Source organism: Podarcis bocagei (assembly GCF_964188305.1).
Source record: "Podarcis bocagei genome assembly, chromosome: 16".
NCBI lineage: Eukaryota > Metazoa > Chordata > Lepidosauria > Squamata > Lacertidae > Podarcis > Podarcis bocagei.
Window position 1 is genome coordinate 35,597,897 of NC_138142.1, and position 19,482 is coordinate 35,617,378.

The 19,482-nt window shown below is 51.0% G+C and overlaps 1 protein-coding gene across 1 annotated transcript; it reads left to right on the forward strand.

The window, feature by feature from the left end:
* Positions 1-1,437: 1,437 nt before the first annotated feature.
* Positions 1,438-8,874, forward strand: LOC308575209 (protein C1orf43). Its single transcript, XM_081173838.1, has 7 exons — positions 1,438-1,608; positions 3,582-3,683; positions 5,389-5,506; positions 5,611-5,664; positions 5,778-5,944; positions 7,436-7,494; positions 7,803-8,874. The coding sequence occupies exons 1-7, from the start codon at positions 1,495-1,497 to the stop codon at positions 7,999-8,001; spliced, it is 813 nt and encodes a 270-aa protein (XP_081029964.1). The 5' UTR covers positions 1,438-1,494; the 3' UTR covers positions 8,002-8,874.
* Positions 8,875-19,482: the final 10,608 nt, after the last annotated feature.

A 19,482-nucleotide genomic window follows, 5' to 3' on the forward strand; every position in this document is an offset into this window, starting at 1 on the left:
TGCATCAGCTTCCTCTACGTTGTAGAACGCAGAGTTCTTATTTTGGGAAGGTTTGAGGGGTCGGACTAAGCGGGTTGGGGGCTGGTCTGGGCTTCCGCTCCCTCCCCTCCCCACGGAGTGTACCTGCGGTGCAAGGAGGCGCTCTGAGCCACTGCTCTGGGAAAGGAAGGAGGGCGAGGCGGCCTGGCCAAGTGCAGGGGAGACCCGTAGTGGGGAGCAGGGGGAGGAGGAGGCACCGAGGAATGGAGGCGGGGGAGACTCCCTCGCTTTGCAGAAACTGCAAAAAAACGAGGCAGGAATTGGGTTTGTTTTTGTAGCTCAGGACGTGCTTCGCTTCTGGTGTGCCTAAGGCGGCCGCCCCAATTATCCCCTAGCCCATCTTTCCAGGTGCTGCCCCCCCTCCACAAAGGGCCATAGAACTGTAGAGTTGGCAGGGGTCCCAAGGGTCATCAAGTCTTAAGTTTCTCTTTCAAAAAGGAAACGTGGGTTAAAGCGGCGACGACGCCCCCCACTCACTTTCCTGCTCTGGCTTCCCTAACAGTTTTCCGAGTTGCGTCACTGGATCCAGCCCCCTTTTCCACAGGTGACACGGGGCTGGAGGGAGGGAAAGAGGGCTTTACGTCGCACACAAAGGCAGCCTCCTAGAAGCGCTCTGGGCCGGCGCCGTTTCGCCGAAGGCGCCGGAGGACCCCCACCCTCAGCTCCTTCAGAAAGGACTGGAGCGGAATAGCCCTATCTCTTCTTCCCCAACCCTTGTCGTTGGAGGAGTCCCTCAGTCCCTCGCTTTGCTGCCTCCTCCCCCCCCCCCCAAAGCTTGGAGGTTCCCCGGCAAGGGGGAGGGAAAAAATTGAAACTTACACTTTCGTGCGTCCCTCCCGGCGTGGCACTGCGCGCTGACGTCACGGGGCTGTAATGGTGGTGTGCCTCGAGATTTTTTTCATCAAACAAGTGTGCCTTTGCCCAAAAAAGGTTGGGAAACACTGAATTAGAGAATGGGCCCTATCTCGCGCACAGACCTCCCTTTCCGTTACAAAAATCCTGTGTACCTACTGTCCCTATCCCTTTCTCTCTGAGTTGGTCCTGCACGTGGCGACTTCCCATTGGGAACCGGAAATGCCGCTCACATTCCACTCAGTGGGTAACCCCAGCCCTTCACTCGCCCCCGGTAACCTCCCCCACTAGCCGGGCCACGTGACCCTCACATTCCCAGCCCCCTCCCCAAAACCCGCTTCCCTCAGTCCTGCATTTGCTATTATTCCGCCCCCCTCAACACACTCTCTCTTTTATGTCTCCTCCCCTATATGTTATCGCCTCCTTCCGGTCACCTGACCCGACGCGCCTCTTCTCCCGCCCTCCGGAAACCATAGAGTCTGAAGTCGAGCGGGGAGGTGTTAGGGACCGCGTCACGTGACGGGGGCGCAGGCCGGCTTCGGCGCCCGCCATGTTGTGTGGCCCTTTCGGGCGGCCGGGCCAGGCCAGGCGCCAGGGCCGGGGATGGCGGCGTCCTCGACCTCCTCCTCGTCCCCCTCCTCCTCCTCCCCCCCTCCCCAGTCCAGCAACTGGCTCTCCGGGGTGAACGTGGTGCTGATCATGGCCTACGGGAGCCTGGTGAGGACAAACGCCGGGCGGGAAAGGCGGCCGGAGCGAACGCGGCTGAGAAGAGCGGCGAAGGAAGGGCGGCCCCTCTCGGGGCGCTGAAGGGAGGGAGGGGAGGCGAGGCGCTGGGGGGGGGGGTCTCGTGAAGGGCGCGCGTGGAGGGGGGGGAGACCGCAGCGTCGCAATGGCAACACGCGCCTCCCCTCCTTTCCCCGGGTCTCTCTTTTTGCCATTCACGCCTTTGGCCCCGTCGCTATTTCGCATATCCCTTCATGCCCTTCTGTTCTTCCGTTTCGCCCTCACAAAAACCCTGCGAGGTAGAAGCTCCCAGATTTGCCCCTGCGAGGTAGGAGCTCCCAGATTTGCCCCTGCGAGGTAGGAGCTCCCAGATTTGCCCCTGCGAGGTAGGAGCTCCCAGATTTGCCCTCACGACAATCCTGCGAGGTAAAGAGTAAAGGGAGCCCTGACCATTAGGTCCAGTCGTGACCGACTTTGGGGTTGCAGCGCTCATCTCGCTTTATTGGCCGAGGGAGCCGGCATACAGCTTCCGGGTCATGTGGCCAGCATGACTAAACCGCTTCTGGTGAACCAGAGCAGGGCATGGAAACGCCATTTACCTTCCCTCTGGAGTGGTACCTATTCATCTACTTGTACTTTGAGGTGCTTTCGAACTGCTAGGTTGGCAGGAGCAGGGACCGAGCAACGGGAGCTCACCCCGTCGCGGGGATTCAAACTGCTAACCTTCCTATTGGCAAGTCCTAGGCTCTGTGGTTTAACCCACAGCACCACCCGCGTCCAAGATTTCCCCTCACAATAACCCCGTGAGGTAGGAGCGCCCAATTTGCCCTCACAACAAGTCTGTGAGGTAGGAGTTCCCAGATTTGCCCCCATGACAACCCTGCGAGGTAGCAGCAGCCAGAACAGCCTGCAAAGAAGCCGTGGCGTTTTGAGAAAGCTTCACAAATTCTGCAGCGGCATCAGTTTCCCCCTCACACATACCAACCCGAAAGCTTGTGCTCAGTTACTAGAGAGCATGAGACTTTTAATCTCAGGGTCCCCACGTTGGGCAAAAGATTCCTGCATTGCAGGGGGTTGAACTACAGTGGTGCCCCGCAAGACGAATGCCTCGCAAGACGGAAAACTCGCTAGACGAAAGAGTTTTCCGTTTTGGAGGTGCTTCGCAAAACGAATTTCCTATGGGCTTGCTTCGCAAGACGAAAATGTCTTGCGAGTTCCTGCTGGTTTTTTCCCCTCCCCCCTTTTTCTAAGCCGCTAAGCCGCTTATCAGCTGATCCGATAAGCCACTAATCCATCAATGGGCTTGCTTCGCAAGACGAAAAAACCGCTAGACGAGGAGAATCACAGAACGGATTCTTTTCGTCTTGCGAGGCACCACTGTAGATGACCCTCGGGATTCTTTCCAACTCTAGGATTCTGCACTGGAGCGACCTTTGTTAGCCCTCTCCAGCGCTACACGGACACCTTGATGTCTTTCATTTCATCTGTGGGGCAGGTTGGATGTGTTGCAGGTCCCTCTTAGGTTGATGCCACCTGCGGAAAAAGACGGAAATGGACCTCTTTCGGGCATCAGAATTCCAGCTTTTTGGAGCTTCACATTTCCACACAAAGGGATCCTTCTGCAGATTCAAAACTCTCACTGAATCCTTTCCATTTTCGCTTTCTTTTTCCTTGAATGGGTCTTGACTGCCTAGAATCAGCCCTGCAGGGAAACCAGCCTTTCCAGTGCTCAGTACTGTGGTGCCTTCTCACATCTCGGGCATGATGCCCAGGTTGATGGCAGCCCACAATTGTATCGGCCTCTTGTGCCGCAGCATCACTTTGCTGGCTTGTGTGCAATGTATTCTCACTATCGATACTTTATAAGCGTGGAGGAAGTAAATCCCTGTGGGCAGATTGTGGGAAGGGGTCAGGATTGCTTCAGTTCTGTGCTACTGTTTCAGCATTTTTTCTGTCCTTTTTTCCAGGTCTTTGTGCTACTCTTCATATTTGTCAAGAGGCAGATCATGCGCTTCGCCATGAAGTCCCGCCGTGGCCCCCATGTGCCAGTTGGGCAGCACGCACCAAAGGTTTGTTGGCAGGCAACCCTGTTTTAGGGTTAGAAGGGCTGGGGAACCTCGGAGTCTAGGAGCTGTATGCTGCCCTCCTGGCCTCTCTCCTTGTCCCTTGGGATTCTCTTCCTACACAAGACTCAGACCAGATAAAATAAAGTGCTGTTTTGTGCAGCACATAGTTCAACAATTGCACTCGCTCCACAGGAGGCAGGGAGGATCACCAACCTGGATGGCTTTCAAAGAGACAAATTCTTGGAGGATTGCTGGAAACCACAGGAGGAGCATTAGAAACAGATATGAAAGCTAGGAGCTCAATGGCACCTTAAACCTAGGTTACAGGCGCAACAATGGAATGTCTAGGCATGCTTTTTTGATAACAAGAATGCAAAGTTGAAAATGAATGAACTGCAGCTAAAATATGATGTTCATTTTTCTTGAAAGGGAATGTGGCCCTCTGACTGAAAAAGCTTCCTGACCCTGGTTGATTTATAACCTCTGGTTGCGAGCATAAGGTCCTGGAATTGAGCTGTATAAATAAAAATAAGTACTGTACTAGGGCTGGGTGATATCTGGTTTTCAGCATTGTGATACATCAGCAGCTAAACCGCACGATATATTGATATATTACAGAGTCTGAAATAAGGATGGAGCATTGGCTGGCTTTACAGCTTTTACCGCGTTGTGATTTTTGCCAGCACCTGCTCTTGCGATTCGCTGCCCCCCCTGCAGGAGTCAGCGGAGAGCTGAGCCGGCAGTTTCCAGGGGCTGCAGGACTCAAGAGAAGCCTTGCCTGACTTCACGGTTTTCCCCACATTGTGATTTTTTGCCTAGCAAACACACATAATGATTTGCAATATACTGCCAGGTCAGAAATGATGAAACTGATATAACGATATGGACTTCAGACAAGTTTTGGGCAACAAGTTGTTATATCGCCCAGCCCTAATAAGAAGTGTTTAGGAATGTTTAGTTTAGAAAATGAAATGACTACTGGCAGGGGGAAAACTCTGAAGACTTGACAATATTTATTATTGTTTAATATCTCTTTGTACTATATCGTTTTGCTCAAGTCAACAAGCATTGTTCTCCCTACCCCCATTTTATTATCACAGCATAACATAAGCTGACTAGCCCCTCCCTCTTTTGCCTCAATAGGAAGATAGGAAAGTATGTTATCCCAAGTCAGATCATTGGTCCATTTATCTTAGTATTGTCTATCCTGACTGGCAGCAACTCTCCTGGACTTCAGGCAGGGAGTCTTTCTCTCTCAGCCCTGCCTGGGGGTGCCAGAAATTGAACCTGGGACCTTCCACTTGAAAAGCAGGTGCTCTACCCACTGAGCTATGGCCCTTTCTGACGGTGCTGCTTTGCCTGCCTGTGGGTTAACGCCCAGAGAACGAGCTTTGCCATTGGTCTGTTGGATCTTCCGCATGCCTACCTGGAAGTGGCTATCTTCAAACTTCACCCAAAGCAATCACCGATGTCTGGTTGGCACTTAGAGTTTTCGCAGGAAGGGAGATTGGCAGCGCTGTTGCAATATTCATGATGCTTCATTTAAAGAGATTTTGATTGGTGCTCTCCCACTGGGGTCCCGGCCAAGGGCTTTTCTTGGCTCTGCTTTTGCTGAAGACTATGGCCTTCCAGATCAGGCAGAGTGAGAGAGTGAGTGAGTGTGTGTGCCGTGTCCCTCACCTCTGACCCTTCCCCTTTACCTGCTCAGGGCCTGAAGGAAGAGATTGACATCCGACTATCGCGGGTTCAGGACATCAAGTATGAGCCCCGGCTGCTGTCCCACGACGACACTCGCCTCCTTCAACTGGAGTCGCCTCGAAGCCCATGTACTGTTTCCTAATTCATGCCAAGGGGGTAGGAGAAGAGGGCATGAATGTTCACAGAGATGCCAAACTGACTCAGGCCTCTGGGCTGTCTTTTTTTATTGCAGTTTGCTATAACTACATGTACAGGATGAAGGCCTTGGATGCCATCAGGGATTCAGGTAAGGAAACAAATGTTAAGCTGGCTGGCCTGGTGGCTGTCAGTATATGGAAACATATGGCTGCAGTTCCTGCTCGTATTCACACTCTCTCTGTTCCCCCCTACACACCATAGAGATCCCCTTCTCCTCTGAAGGCAGGCACCCCAGATCCCTGATTGGGAAGAACTTCCGGGCCTACCTGGTGGACCTTCGGAACTCCAGCACCCCCTTCAAAGGCGTCCGCAAGACTTTGATTGACATACTCCTGGATGGGTACGAGAGCGCCCGTTATGGCACAGGGGTGAGTAGTCTCTGCCCAGAGTGCTGTGGAATGGGACTCTGGGACTTGAAAAGCATCTTGAGCACTCTTGACTGCGCTCCCATCATCTCTGACCATTGGCCATGCTGACTGCTGAGGTTGACGGGAGTCCAAGAACGTTGTTAAACCACAACTCCTTTAATCCCTGAGGGCGTTGGGCTGGGGGAAACTGATGCACTAGCACTGAAAGCATTGGCTTCTCCTTTTCCGCCTGTGGCAGACAGCCTTAAAATGGGCCCCGCCCCCTTTCCCCTTTAGATTGGGGTAATGAACATTGGGGGGGGGACACAAATAGAACCTTTGTCAGGCCCTCTGGATTCTCCTCCTCTTTCCCATCCGTATCCCCCAGCTGCCTGATTTGTACCCTTGTTTGATATTTTCGCCCGGTGTCCTAGAACTTCCTTCTCTGGGTGGTGAATCAAGAGTGCTATGTGTAACAACTATGCTCTGTGGGTTAAACCACAGAGCCTAGGACTTGCCAATCAGAAGGTCGGCGGTTCGAATCCCCGCAACACGGTGAGCTCCCGTTGCTCGGTCCCTGCTCCTGCCAACCTAGCAGTTCAAAAGCACGGCAAAGTGCAAGTAGATAAATAGGTACCACTCCAGCGGGAAGGTAAACGGCGTTTCCATGCGCTGTTCTGATTCACCAGAAGTGGCTTAGTCATGCTGGTCACATGACCCGGAAGCTGTACGCTGGCTCCCTTGGCCGATAAAGCGAGATGAGCGCCGCAACCCCAGAGTCGGCCACGACTGGACCTAATGGTCAGGGGTCCCTTTACCTTTACCTAACATTTTACATCTGTTGCCCCACCCACTTTTGCCGTTGGCCCCACCCACTGCTGGCATGTGTTAACCAGAAAAGAATGCAGCTATTGGGGGGGGGGGGGAATCCTCAGCCACCAGCTTTTGATGCAGGCGTTTACTTCCTTGGCGTGATCAGAGGTGGCCTGCTTATGGCATTCCTGTTTGTATGCACATTTAATCTGTGTTGACTGTGGTAGCAGCCAGGTTAGCCTTTTGTTCTAACAACAGTGTTGATAGACACAATACCTAGCTGACAGAATCCACATGTTCCTTGTAGGTCACGTTCCTTGCCTTCAGTTTGGGACGTGTGTGTGTATGTTGCACGGTGAAAGATTCCCTGACTCCCCATCCTCATGACGTGTGTGCTGCTGCTGCTGATAAGGCCATCTTTTGCCTCTATCTTTTGCCGCTTCTCCAATGCCCAGCTAAACGGGGTTGGAACACTCCACAATCACCCTTTCTCTTGGACTCAGAAAGCTACATTTCTCTATGAAACGGGCTGAGGGGTGCGCCTGATGCTGTTGTACTCTGAATTCTTTATGTCTTCTTTTTGCCTCTATGCTTCATAGGTGGGAGGGAGAGTGAGATGTTCCGGGGCAGGCATGACCCACAATGCAAAACCACCTGATATTCTTGACCCACTTTTGTGTTTGTGTGTTTGTTCCCCAGACTTTCGGGAAGACAGAATTCCTCAAGTACCAGGAAGCTCTGTATGAGCTGGCGGCAATGTAAGTCCTGGGGCTGGGGTGGTTCTTTTGATAATCACCTTCTTCCATCTGGGAGAACTGTGCGGTGTGCTGGGAGACCTGCAAGTCCCTCGCACAAACGGGCGACACTTTGCAAGAGCCATAGCTCAGCGGTAGATCATCTGCCTTGCAAAGGGAAGGTCGTGGGTTCAGTCCCCGGCATCTCCTCTTCCCAAAACGAACGAACCCAAGTTAGTTGCATCTATGGGCTTCACCGGATACAGTGCTTATGCAGCCGCTCTCTAATCCGGCAACTGCTCATTTCCCTCTCCCCCTCTCTTCTGGCGCAGCGTCAAGGCCCGAGGAGGCAGCAGCCAGCGGCAGCACCAGTCCGCAGCCAAGGACCTGACCCTCTCGCCTGACCTTTCTGGCCCAACCACCATCCAGGTCACCTACTTGCCCTCCAGCCAGAAGAGCAAGAGAGCTAAGCACTTCCTGGAGCTCAAGAGCTTTAAGGACAACTACAACACGCTGGAGAGTACCCTGTGATCCTCACCCTCGATGCACAACGGGGCGAGGGCTTTCTCCCTTCTCAGTGGCGCTGGCCTGCTGTCGGTTGGCCTGCCAGGACCAAGAAGACTCTTCTCACCCTGCCTTTCTTATTTTGCCTGCGCACTTGGGCTGCCATTAGCTGCTGCCAGGTGGCGTTTCCGTGGACAGTCCTGTGTGAAGCATGTTGCTGCTTTGGGGTGGGGAGCGACTTGAGTTTTCCCTTCCCTCTCCCACCCTGTGTGGTCTTGTAAATATATCATTCAGTTACCTCTTTTATTTATTTGAAAAGACTCAGCCTCCCAGGCACGCCTCTCTCTCCCTACTGCCCGCCGAAGGCACCGAGAACGAGCAGAGTGGCTTCTTTTAGCCATTTTATTAACTCTGGCGCCTCGTCCTCCATCCTCTTTCACCGTGGGGACATTGTTTCTCTCCTTTCCCCCCTTTTCCAATATCATTTCCCTCTCTCAATTCTTACCCCATTGCTTTGCCTTGCAATCTTCCCCATCTCTACCTTCCAGCCAGCGAGGAAGAAGCGAAGGTCCACAGCCACAAGCGCAAGAGGCAGCTGGGTTGTAAAACAGCCACGTTGGGACCGCTGTTTTTCTGCAGTGCCATTTTGGAGTGTCGCGACGAAACGGCTGCTTGCCGCCGTGGGTCAGGCCAGGGCCCCTGTTTTCCTTTTTGTCTACTTGCCGTTGATGCGCTGGAATGTCAGTGTCCCCCACACGACCGAGGGGGTGTCCCATTCCCCCCTACCAACCTGGGTCTCAGCACAACAAGCTTTGCTTGCCCCTTTCAGCCGAGAGAGAGAGCCGGCCTGTCCTTGTCTGTTTCTGAAAACGTCTCTTTAATAAAGCAGACACTTGCACAGCCATGGGCTCCTGGTTATCTCTTCTGCAAAAGAGCAGTTCTGATTTGGATGAGGCTCCCAGGGCCATCACTTTCTCTGTCTCCAGGAACTTTGAGTCACACCTGGAAACGCCTCCTAGGATACGCCTTGTGCCCCTGCACCCCATTGCCATTGAAAAAGATTCCCCGCCTCTGCTTTTAAAAGACACAAGTGTTGACTGGTTCCTACTTCAAGAAGAGAGGAAACCAGCAAGAAGAGCGCAGGAAAGCTAAGGACTAGAGAGGGACTTCCCCATGGCTTTCTGAGATTTGAAGGTGGGAGAGAGAGAGACTTTGTTGCCCTCACACAAGCACATACGCTTTCTTCCTTGTTCTCTGGGACTTCAAACTCCCAATCTTGGAGCTGCATCATCCAAAGCCCACATGGTTTGTGTTGCTCTGGGCTATATCGTGGGGGGTAAGGCGCCTGTGGCCATCTACATGCTGTTAGACTACAACTCCCATCATCCCCAACCATGCTGGCGGGAGATGAAGTCCAACATTATGGCGGCCACAGGCTCCTCTTCCCTGCTTTAATATGCATTTAATATGTGACCCCTGATTGCTTGGGACATGTGTCTAGCTCAGGGGTGGGGAACCTATGGCTTTCCTCCAGATGTTGCTAGACTCCCAACCCCCATCATCTGTGTCTGAGTCTAATGGGAGTTTGAGTCCAACATCATCTGGAAGGAGGGTGTCGTCCCTCCATCCCTGCTATATCGGGAGTAAAGGCCAGATTTCCACTCTCATGAAGTTCTGAATGTGTTCGCTCGGGCCTTTCCTCTTCAACATCAATAACTGAATTTAAAACTCCGTGAAAATTTGCATCGTATTTCAACGAAGCCCTCCTCCAAAATTCACACTGCTCCCAAATTTTGAAATGTCCTCTGGCCCAGGAATTTAGACGAAACTGCATATACTGGGAGGGCGCATTTTATTAAAAAAAATGCCTCTATTAGTGATGGTAACATACACAAATGTGTTGTATTTGGGGGAAATGTGCTTTGCAGAGTTATATAGAAATGCGTGTATTTTAGGAGGAATAAATGCCAGTCTTCATGACTTTTTAAGAAAAATGGGGAAATGTGTAGAAATGGAAAAAATGAGGAACCTAAAGAGAAACCGAATTTGACATGTTTGCCCATCCTTACCTGCCTGTTTCCTGTGGTCATCTAAGTGGGGGTCACCCTTGTGCCAAAGTTCGCTCCTTCTGGTGGCAGTCCATCGAAGTCAGGCAGACACTGCACATCCTGCCCTGTGCATTGGACAATGCTGAGCCGACAGAAGAGTCTGCAGGATCAGGCCAAAGGCCCATTTCGTCTGACATCCTGTTCTCACAAAGGCTAACTGAATGCCCCCATGAGAGCGCCATGAAACCATGTAGATCCGGCCCAACGCTGTGATTCTGTGTGTGAATTCATTCCTGTTGCAATCAGCTACAGACCACCGGGGCTTGTTGCCCTTTCTGTGGCCAGCAGATGGCAACTTTTCTCTGAGAAATGCAGCTGGAGGATTCTCCCAGCCCTATCACAGCCAACCCATGAGGGTCTTGTTTCAGCCATCCGTACAGGGCAGAGCGCTCCACAACCTTCGGTCCCCCAAGTGCCGTTGGACTCCCAACTCCCATCATCCCAAGCCTACTTGAAGGGAGCTGTGGTTCAGCAGCAGCAGCTGGCAACCCCAGGTTGAAGAAGGCTGGTGGAAGAGGCAACATGAGTCTCGGGAAGGGAGGAGTCTTGGAATGGATCTCTCTGGCAAAACATGTGCTTTGCCTTGGGCAGATCCCAGGTCTTTCTCAACATAAAAGAGCTTCCTAGGTTTCTCTTTAAACTAGCCGTCTATTTTGGACAGTGCAGACTTGAATCTTACATTATTCCTAGAGGAAAGTCTATAGATTCAGTGGCAGAGCACAGGCCTTGAATGCAGAGGGGCCCGGATACAATCTTCAACATCTCCAGGATAGGGCTGGGAGTACCTCCTGCCTGAAACCCTGGAGAGTCCCTACCAGTCAGTGCAGACAATGCTAAACTGGATAGACAAATGATACCCACTCCATGGGACGCAGGTGGCGCTGCGGGTTAAACCACAGAGCCTAGGACTTGCCGATCAGAAGGTCGGCAGTTTGAATCCCCACAACGGGGTGAGTTCCCATTGCTCAGTCCCTGCTCTTGCCAACCTAGCAGTTCAAAAGCACGGCAAAGTGCAAGTAGATAAATAGGTACCATTCCTGCGGGAAGATATACGGCGTTTCCGTGCGCTGCTCTGGTTTGCCAGAAGCGGCTTAGTCATGCTGGCCACATGACCTGGAAGCTGTACGCCGGCTCCCTTGGCCAATAAAGCAAGATGAGCGGTGCAACCCCAGAGTCGGCCACGACTGGACCTAATGGTCAGGGGTCCTTTACCCACTCCATACAAAGCAGCTTCCTATGTTGGTTCACAGGGGCACCCCTGTTTTTCATCTGTGTGCCATCAATTGTGATGAGTACCAGCCGCTGCTGGTCCGAACCCAAGGCGTTTTGCAGCCAGAGGTAGAGGTTGACAATGGGACAGTGTCTTCCATCACATCTAAGGGCAGCAGGCTTGATTAAAGGACACGCAGCTGGGTGGGGAAAACAAGAATGACAGCCTCTCCTGTCTGAGGCAGCTCGTCCCTTTTCCTAAGGGTAGGGATGGCCCTTAATTCCAGGTTCTAATACCTTGGTTATCAAACGGCTTGGCTTCTGAACAAATCGACTCCCGAATGCCACAAACCTGGAAGTAAATGTTCTGGTTTGTGTGTGTTTTTGGAAAGCCGAACTTCCGGCACTGCTTCCACTTGAGTTCAGGAAGCTCCTGCAGCCAATTGGAAGCCGCACCCTGGTTTTCAAACAGTTCTGGGAGTCGAACGGATTCCCGGAACAGATGTAAGTTTAAAAACCAACGTACCACTGTACAAACGTTCTCAGGTTTTCAGATGAGCACAACTGCTTTATTAGTAGAATTTGGCATACATTGTGCCCAGTACTACCGGGGACTGTGTGTGTTTGTGAGATAAATGTTTGCACTTTCTGATTCATTCATTTTATTTAGTCGCTCACCATGTTCATTTGTGGATTTTTCATGAAATACTTGGCATTTGAATTTATTTATTTTAAAAAAGAAAGTTTAAGGGGGCATTTTGTTTCCCTCTTAAATAGCGCCACTTTTGATACCACTAGTTTGGTTTCACATGGTTTGGGATTTGGAGAGTGGTCAGTTTGAATGATACCTGTGGTCCCTTCCACTCCTGTGATCCTTGGCAAGAGAGGGTAGAATCTGTACAAAGAAACCGGCCAATGGCATTTGCTGGCCAGTTAAGTACCACCATTTGCATGGCCAAAAAGGTTGCCCTGTTGCCATAGAGACAAATGAGTTTAGGGAAGAGGGGACAGCTCTCTCGCCTAGTTGGAAGCGACATCACCTTGTAAGGTAAAAGAACAACAGCCAGAGTTGTGCTGGAAACTGGGGACACAGAGGAACGTCTGCTCCGAGTTGGACCCAAAGTGATGTTTGGGGCTTCCTAGGAAACCTATTGGGGGAGGCAAGCTCTGCTGAAGTTGTTAATGCTCTGAGCCTCACCGTCCTACGCTCTGGTTGTAAAGGTGAAGGGACCCCTGACCATTAGGTCCAGTCGTGGCCAACTTGGGCTGCGGCGCTCATCTCACTTTATTGGCCGAGGGAGCCAGCGTACAGCTTCTGGGTCATGTGGCCAGCATGACTAAGCCGCTTCTGGCAAACCAGAGCAGCGCACGGAAACGCCATTTACCTTCCCGCCGGAGTGGTACCTATTTATCTACTTGCACTTTGACGTGCTTTCGAACTCCTAGGTTGGCAGGAGCAGGGACCGAGCAACAGGAGCTCACCCCGTCGCGGGGATTCGAACGGCCGACCTTCGGATCGGCAAGTCCTAGGCTCTGTGGTTTAACCCACAGCGCCACACGCTCTGGTTGTACATACGTTCAGATAAAACAAAATGTCATAAAGGCACCGCAAACTCCATTGACCTTGATTCCGAGAAACCCAAACTCTGGAGTCTCTTCGGTAGGGTGTGTGCAATGGCATTTTGCCCTGTTCTGATTAGAAATGGCACGTCTTTCAGAGCAGACCCCCCTCTCCCCTCTGAGATGCTCTGCCCGCCCCCTGTATCTGCCGTTCCCCAATCGCCCACCCCGCCGACCTTGATGCTTCTCTGCTCTAGGGCGCATCAGCGCCTGGGCTGGTTCTGGATATTGACAAGGGCGAGCGGAATGGGGGCAGGCCCCTTGCTCATTACGCAGACTGTCACCCCGGATCACATCAGCCCTGCCACGCACGAGGAGCAGGCAGAGCGTTGGCACCAAATTAGGCCATTGGGCTTGGAGATCAGACCCCAAATTCTTGCCCCTGCCAGAGCTGGCCCCAAGAAACAGTCAAATAAGGTTTTGGGAAGGTGTATGTTGATCTCGGTACACCTAGAGAAGTCTCACAACCTGCTTGGGAGCGTATTAAGCAAGGTCTCTGAGCATGTTCAGAAGGCTGTAATCCTGTATGCCAGGAGTTGCTATCCTTTGGGGACACATCTGGATTTTTGAGCGATAGGGCTGTAGCCCCTCCAGTCCCCTCTCCCTCCCCCAAATAAACCCACCATCACCACCTGAAAAAGAGGGGGCACCTGTACACACTTTTCCAAAGTATCCGGGTAAAAGAGGGATCCAGTAGAATTAGTCTCAGACCTGGAAAGCACATAGAGCTGAAACAGGAAGTGGTAAACAGTGCCCTCTCAATTTCTTTACTTGTGGTTTGGTTCACATATTTGTTCAGTAAGAATGTTGGGGCTTTTTAATTTGGAGAAAAGGTGTAGTGGGGACATAGGACGCAAATGTTGCAGAGCTATTTTTGCAAAAACTCAAAAAAATAGGTTTTTGAGCATGTTTATAAGGAAATTCACCCAAATCTACACCTCCAACATGGGTTGCCATTCGTCCAGATTTTCTCAGACATTTTGATTTTCTTCCGGGTACTTTTTCCAATGGTTGAATCCTGGCTATGTCCAGGAAATTCTGGATGTATGGTAACCCTAACATCGGGACATCAATTGCTCCGGTTGTATGTATCTGTGACTAAAACTGTGTCTCCACAGACCTTCATGCCAAGGAAGCTGAACTCTGGGTAATTTCAGACACACCCACAATCGTGCTGCTTGGAGATTGGGTTGTGTGCCACACTGGTGTCAGAAGTGGGATCTAGAGGAGGAGGTGCCAGCCTCTCCATCCTATACTCAGGTTGTGTGTGTGTGTGTGTGTGTGTGTGTGTGTGTGTACAGTGGTGCCTCAGGTTACAGACGCCTCAGGTTACATACGCTTCAGGTTACAGACTCCACTAACCCAGAAATAGTACCTCAGGTTAAGAACTTTGCTTCAGGATGAGAACAGAAATTGTGCTTCAGCGGTGTGGCAGCAGCAGGAGGCCCCATTAGCTAAAGTGGTGCTTCAGCTTAAGAACAGTTTCAGGCAGTGGCGTAGCGTGGGGGGTGCAGGGGGGGGCCGGCCGCACCGGGCACAACATCTGGGGGTTAGGGTTAGGGGGCGCAAATCCACGGGTTAGGGGGCGCAAATCCATGGGTTAGGGGGAGCAAATTACTTGCCTTGCCCCGGGTGCTGACAACCCACGCTACGCCACTGGTTTCAGGTTAAGAACAGACCTCCGAAACGAATTAAGTACTTAACCTGAGGTACCACTGTATAACCATTGATCCCAAGGACACCGCCGTCTCCATTGACCTTCAGGCCAAGGAAACTGAAACTTGGGCAAGTACAGGAACACCTTGGAGCTTCTCATCCACAGGGGACTTACACCGACCAGGAGTTTTACTCTACCCACACTCCAAGCTGAAGCTCCATGAATGCAGACGTGCCCCACAAACTTGTAGAGGGGACAGAAATGTTCCCTGCGTTTAGCCACTGTCACCCTCCCTTCCCCCAGCCCGCTGCCCCCTTCCCAAGGTCGGCCGTGTACTACCCACCGAAGCATGCTGCGTCGTGGCCGCAGGGGAATCTCCATCAGCAGATGGGCCAAGCGGATCAATGCATCAGTGGAATATAGCAGTGGAGGGGAAGAGAATTGGCTGTGCACTAATGGGGCAAATTATGGCTGGAGAACGCACTGCATTACTTAGTTCCCTGCCTCTTGGCACCCAGGTTGGAAAAAGAAGTTGCAGTTCTGTACACAGGGCTGAATGCCACCTGAGTCCTGCTCATGGCAGACCTGCCTAAATTGATGGATTCAATTTTAATTTGTATACAGTGGTACCTCGGGTTACATACGCTTCAGGTTACATACGCTTCAGGTTACAGACTCCGCTAACCCAGAAATAGTACCTCAGGTTAAGAACTTTGCTTCAGGATGAGAACAGAAATCTTGCTCCGGCGGCGCGGTGGCAGCAGGAGGCCCCATTAGCTAAAGTGGTGCTTCAGGTTAAGAACAGTTTCAGGTTAAGAACGGACCTCCGGAACGAATTAAGTACAGTGGTACCTCGGGTTAAGTACTTAATTCTTTCTGGAGGTCTGTTCTTAACCTGATACTGTTCTTAACCTGAAGCACCACTTTAGCTAATGGAGCCTCCTGCTGCCGCCGCGCCGCCAGAGCACGATTTTTGTTCTCATCCTGAAGCAAAGTTCTTAACCTGAGGTAATATTTCCGGGTTAGCAGAGTCTGTAACCTGAAGCGTATGTAACCCGAGGTACCACTGTACTTAATCCGAGGTACCACTGTACCGCCTTTTCTATATGACTCTACACAAGGCGGTTTACAAGCCGAAGAAACAACAAAGATAACTTTCAATAAAATGGTCATATCCAAGAGTGTGGGGCCCTAAGCTATAGCTTGCTTAGCTTATACGTAAATCCGGCACTGGACTCTGTCTCCAGGAACTGCGGTCGTCTGCAGGGGATTCCCAAACAGCAGGGCTGATGTTGCCAGCCTTGATGTCACGTGGGCGGACATCTTTGTAAAACAGAGTTAGTCTGCTAACAGGCCTGAAGCCAGTTATTTCCCCATAGAACGGGTAGGCAACCTAAGGCCCATGGGCCGGATCTGGCCCAATCGCCATTTCAATCTGGCCCACGGACGGTCTGGGAATCAGCGTGTTTTTACATGAGTAGAATGTGTCCTTTTATTTAAAATGCATCTCTGGGTTATTTGTGGGGCCTGCCTGGTGTTTTTACGTGCGTAGAATGTGTGGTTTTACAATGGTACCTTGGGTTACAGACGCTTCAGGTTACAGACACTTCAGGTTATAGACTCCGCTAACCCAGAAACAGTACCTCGGGTTAAGAACTTTGCTTCAGGATGAGAACAGAAATCGCGGCACGGCAGCAGGAGGCCCCATTAGCTAAAGTGGTGCTTCAGGTTAAGAAAGTTTCAGGCTAAGAACGGACCCCCATAACGAATTAAGTTCTTAACCCGAGGTACCACTGTATTTAAAATGTATCTCTGAGTTATTTCTGGGGCATAGGAATTTATTCTCCCCCCCCCCCAATATAGTCCAGCCCACAGCTGCTGACCCTTGCCATAGAACACGTCTTTGGAGATCTTTCCATCTTCCATTCTGTGGACCAAGCCAGAGTAGAAACTCCTGAGACAGGAGCAGTGGCGTAGCGTGGGTTGTCAGCACCCGGGGCAAGGCAAGTAATTTGCGCCCCCTAACCCGTGGATTTGCGCCCCCTAACCCTAACCCCCAGATGTTGCACCCGGTGCAGCCGGCCCCCCCTGCACCCCTCACGCTACGTCACTGGACAGGTGGGGTGTGAACATGCTGGGAATGTGGGAGAGCACATCTTTCTTTGAGACACTGCCCTGCCATGGGACGCCCAAAACCTCCAAACACAGTACTTACGGAAGGTATCGAGGCATAAAAATGCATACGACCGCGGAAACAAAGCATTACGTTAGGGAAAATAGAAAACACTGCAAAATGGTGTACAGTGGTACCTCGGGTTACAAATGCTTCAGGTTACAGATGCTTCAGGGTACAGACTCCGCTAACCCAGAAATAGTACCTCGGGTTAAGAACTTTGCTTCAGGATGAGAACAGAAATCACGTGGCAGTGGCAGTGGGAGATCCCATTAGCTAAAGTGGTACCTCAGGTTAAGAACAGTTTCAGGTTAAGAACGGACCTCCGGAACGAATTAAGTTCTTAACCCGAGGTACCACTGTACGTATATTTAGGCCACATTGCATACAAAAGAATTTAGTTATTTATTGGATTTATATACCGCTGTATATAAGAGGTCTCAGGGCGGTTCACAGAACAAAATCAAAATATAAAACCACAAAATATAAATTAAAAATAACAACCCAATAACTCCCCCCCAACCCCATTTAAAAAGGGCATGGAATGTCCATTCAGAGAAAGTCGCTCTAAAATGCTGGTAAATTTTCAAGGAAACTTTTTGTCATTGTCGCAAACTTCTGTGGAAATCTGCAGAACCTGAACTCAAGACTGGGAAAAACCCAAAAAACTGACAGGAACTGAAACCGGTAGGTTCAGGAATCCCTGGTCCTGAGTCTCCCACCATTCAGCTTCTGTGGGTGACCTTGTTTGAATATTGTGCGTGATCTCTCTCTGTCCCGGTCATCCCCCCTACTTTTCCTAAACTAACCAAATCAGAGCTGGACCATCAAGAAGGCTGATCGCCGAAGAATGGATGCTTTTGAATTATGGTGCTGGAGGAGACTCTTGAGAGTCCCATGGACTGCAAGAAGATCAAACCTCTCCATTCTTAGGGAAATCAGCCCTGAGTGCTCACTGGAAGGACAGATCCTGAAGCTGAGGCTCCAAGACTTTGGCCACCTCATGAGAAGAGAAGACTCCCTGGAAAAGACCCTGAGGCTGGGAAAGATGGAGGGCACAAGGAGAAGGGGACGACAGAGGACGAGATGGTGGGACAGTGTTCTTGAAGCTACCAGCATGAGTTTGACCAAACTGCGGGAGGCGGTGGAAGACAGGAGTGCCTGGTGTGCTCTGGTCCAGGGGGTCACGAAGCGTTGGACACGACTAAACGACTAAACAACAACAACAAACTAAATCACGGACTATCCCCTGACAAACAGAGATACCTGGCTCTCCTGGACCAGAGTGGGAAACAGTAACAGTAACGTATATTGACGTGGAATTGACAAGGCCCAGAGGCTAGCCAGAGAGGAGGACAGAAGATCGAACCTTTATTGATCAGGATAATTTGGCTCCAAGGGCATTGAGGGCTGGGGCTGGGGAGTAGTTAATGGGAACACGGACACGTGTGTGGCAGTGGGGCTGGAGCCCCTCGATGGGGAGACCCCCACCCCATCCCACTGTGCCGCGGGGGGGGGGGGGCAGCAGGACATGGTTATAAAGTGGGCTGAGGACAAGGGAATTGTCAGATCGCCAGCATCCTTTGTGCAGCCCAACCATCGCTCAGGTAAGGCGCCGAGAGCTATGGGAGGTTTTTTGAATCTTCTGCGGACAGACGGTTGAAGCGGGAGGGGAAAGGGTCGCAGAGATCCCTCCATTAAGCCCTAACTTGGCTCCACCCTAGAGGAGCACCAGGCGTCAGATTTTGGTGGATCGGAACATTTTCCCAGGCTAGTTCACTTTTATTATTGCTGCCGGTATTTTCGTCGTCATTTATTAAATCGTTTAATGGCTTGCCTGCCCTCCGACAACAGGTCCCAGGGAAGGTTGCTGCAATTTTTTAAAAGCAGGATTAAAAACAGTTGTTTTATTTCGTACTTATTTTCTGCGTTTCATGGGATCGCAGAATTGTAGCATGGGCAGGGTCCCCCAGGGGGCATCTAGTCCAACCCCCTGCAGTGCAGGAATTGCAACTGACGGGTGGCCATCCAACCTCTGTTTAAAAACCTCCAAGAAAGGAGAGTCCACCGCCTTCATATAGCCCAGCTTTCTCTCTCTCTCTCTCTGAGGGGCTCAAGGTGATGTAGGTGGGTCTCCCCCTCCTCATTCAATCCTCATTAAACGACCCTGCAAGGTAGGTTAGGCTAAGAGGCAGAAACTGGCCCAGGGAGCTTCATAGGCCAAGCAGGGATTTGAATTCCCCCAAGCCCTAGTCTGATGCTCTAACCACTATGCCACACTGTCGCTCTTATAATCACAGGGTCAGTCTCAGGCAGAGACTGTCAGAGGCAGTGATGTGCCCCTGAATACTAATACTACTACTACTACTACTACTAATAATAATAATAATAATAATAATAATAATAATAATAATAATTTATTATTTATACCCCGACCATCTGGCTGGGTTTCCCCAGCCACTCTGGGCGGCTTCCAACAAAATACTAAAATACAATAACCTATTAAGCATTAAAAGCTTCCCTAAACAGGGATACCAAGAGATCAAGCAGAGTGGCTGGGGCGACCCACTCAGATGGACAGGGTACAATTATTATTATTATTATTATTATCATTATCATCATCATTATTATTATTATTAAGCATCTGCTCTGCCACTGCTATGTTCCCTTTGCTAGCTGGAGACTGTAGGCAGGGCTATGCATCTTCTGAAAAAAATAAATAAAATCACATTGATAGTGCA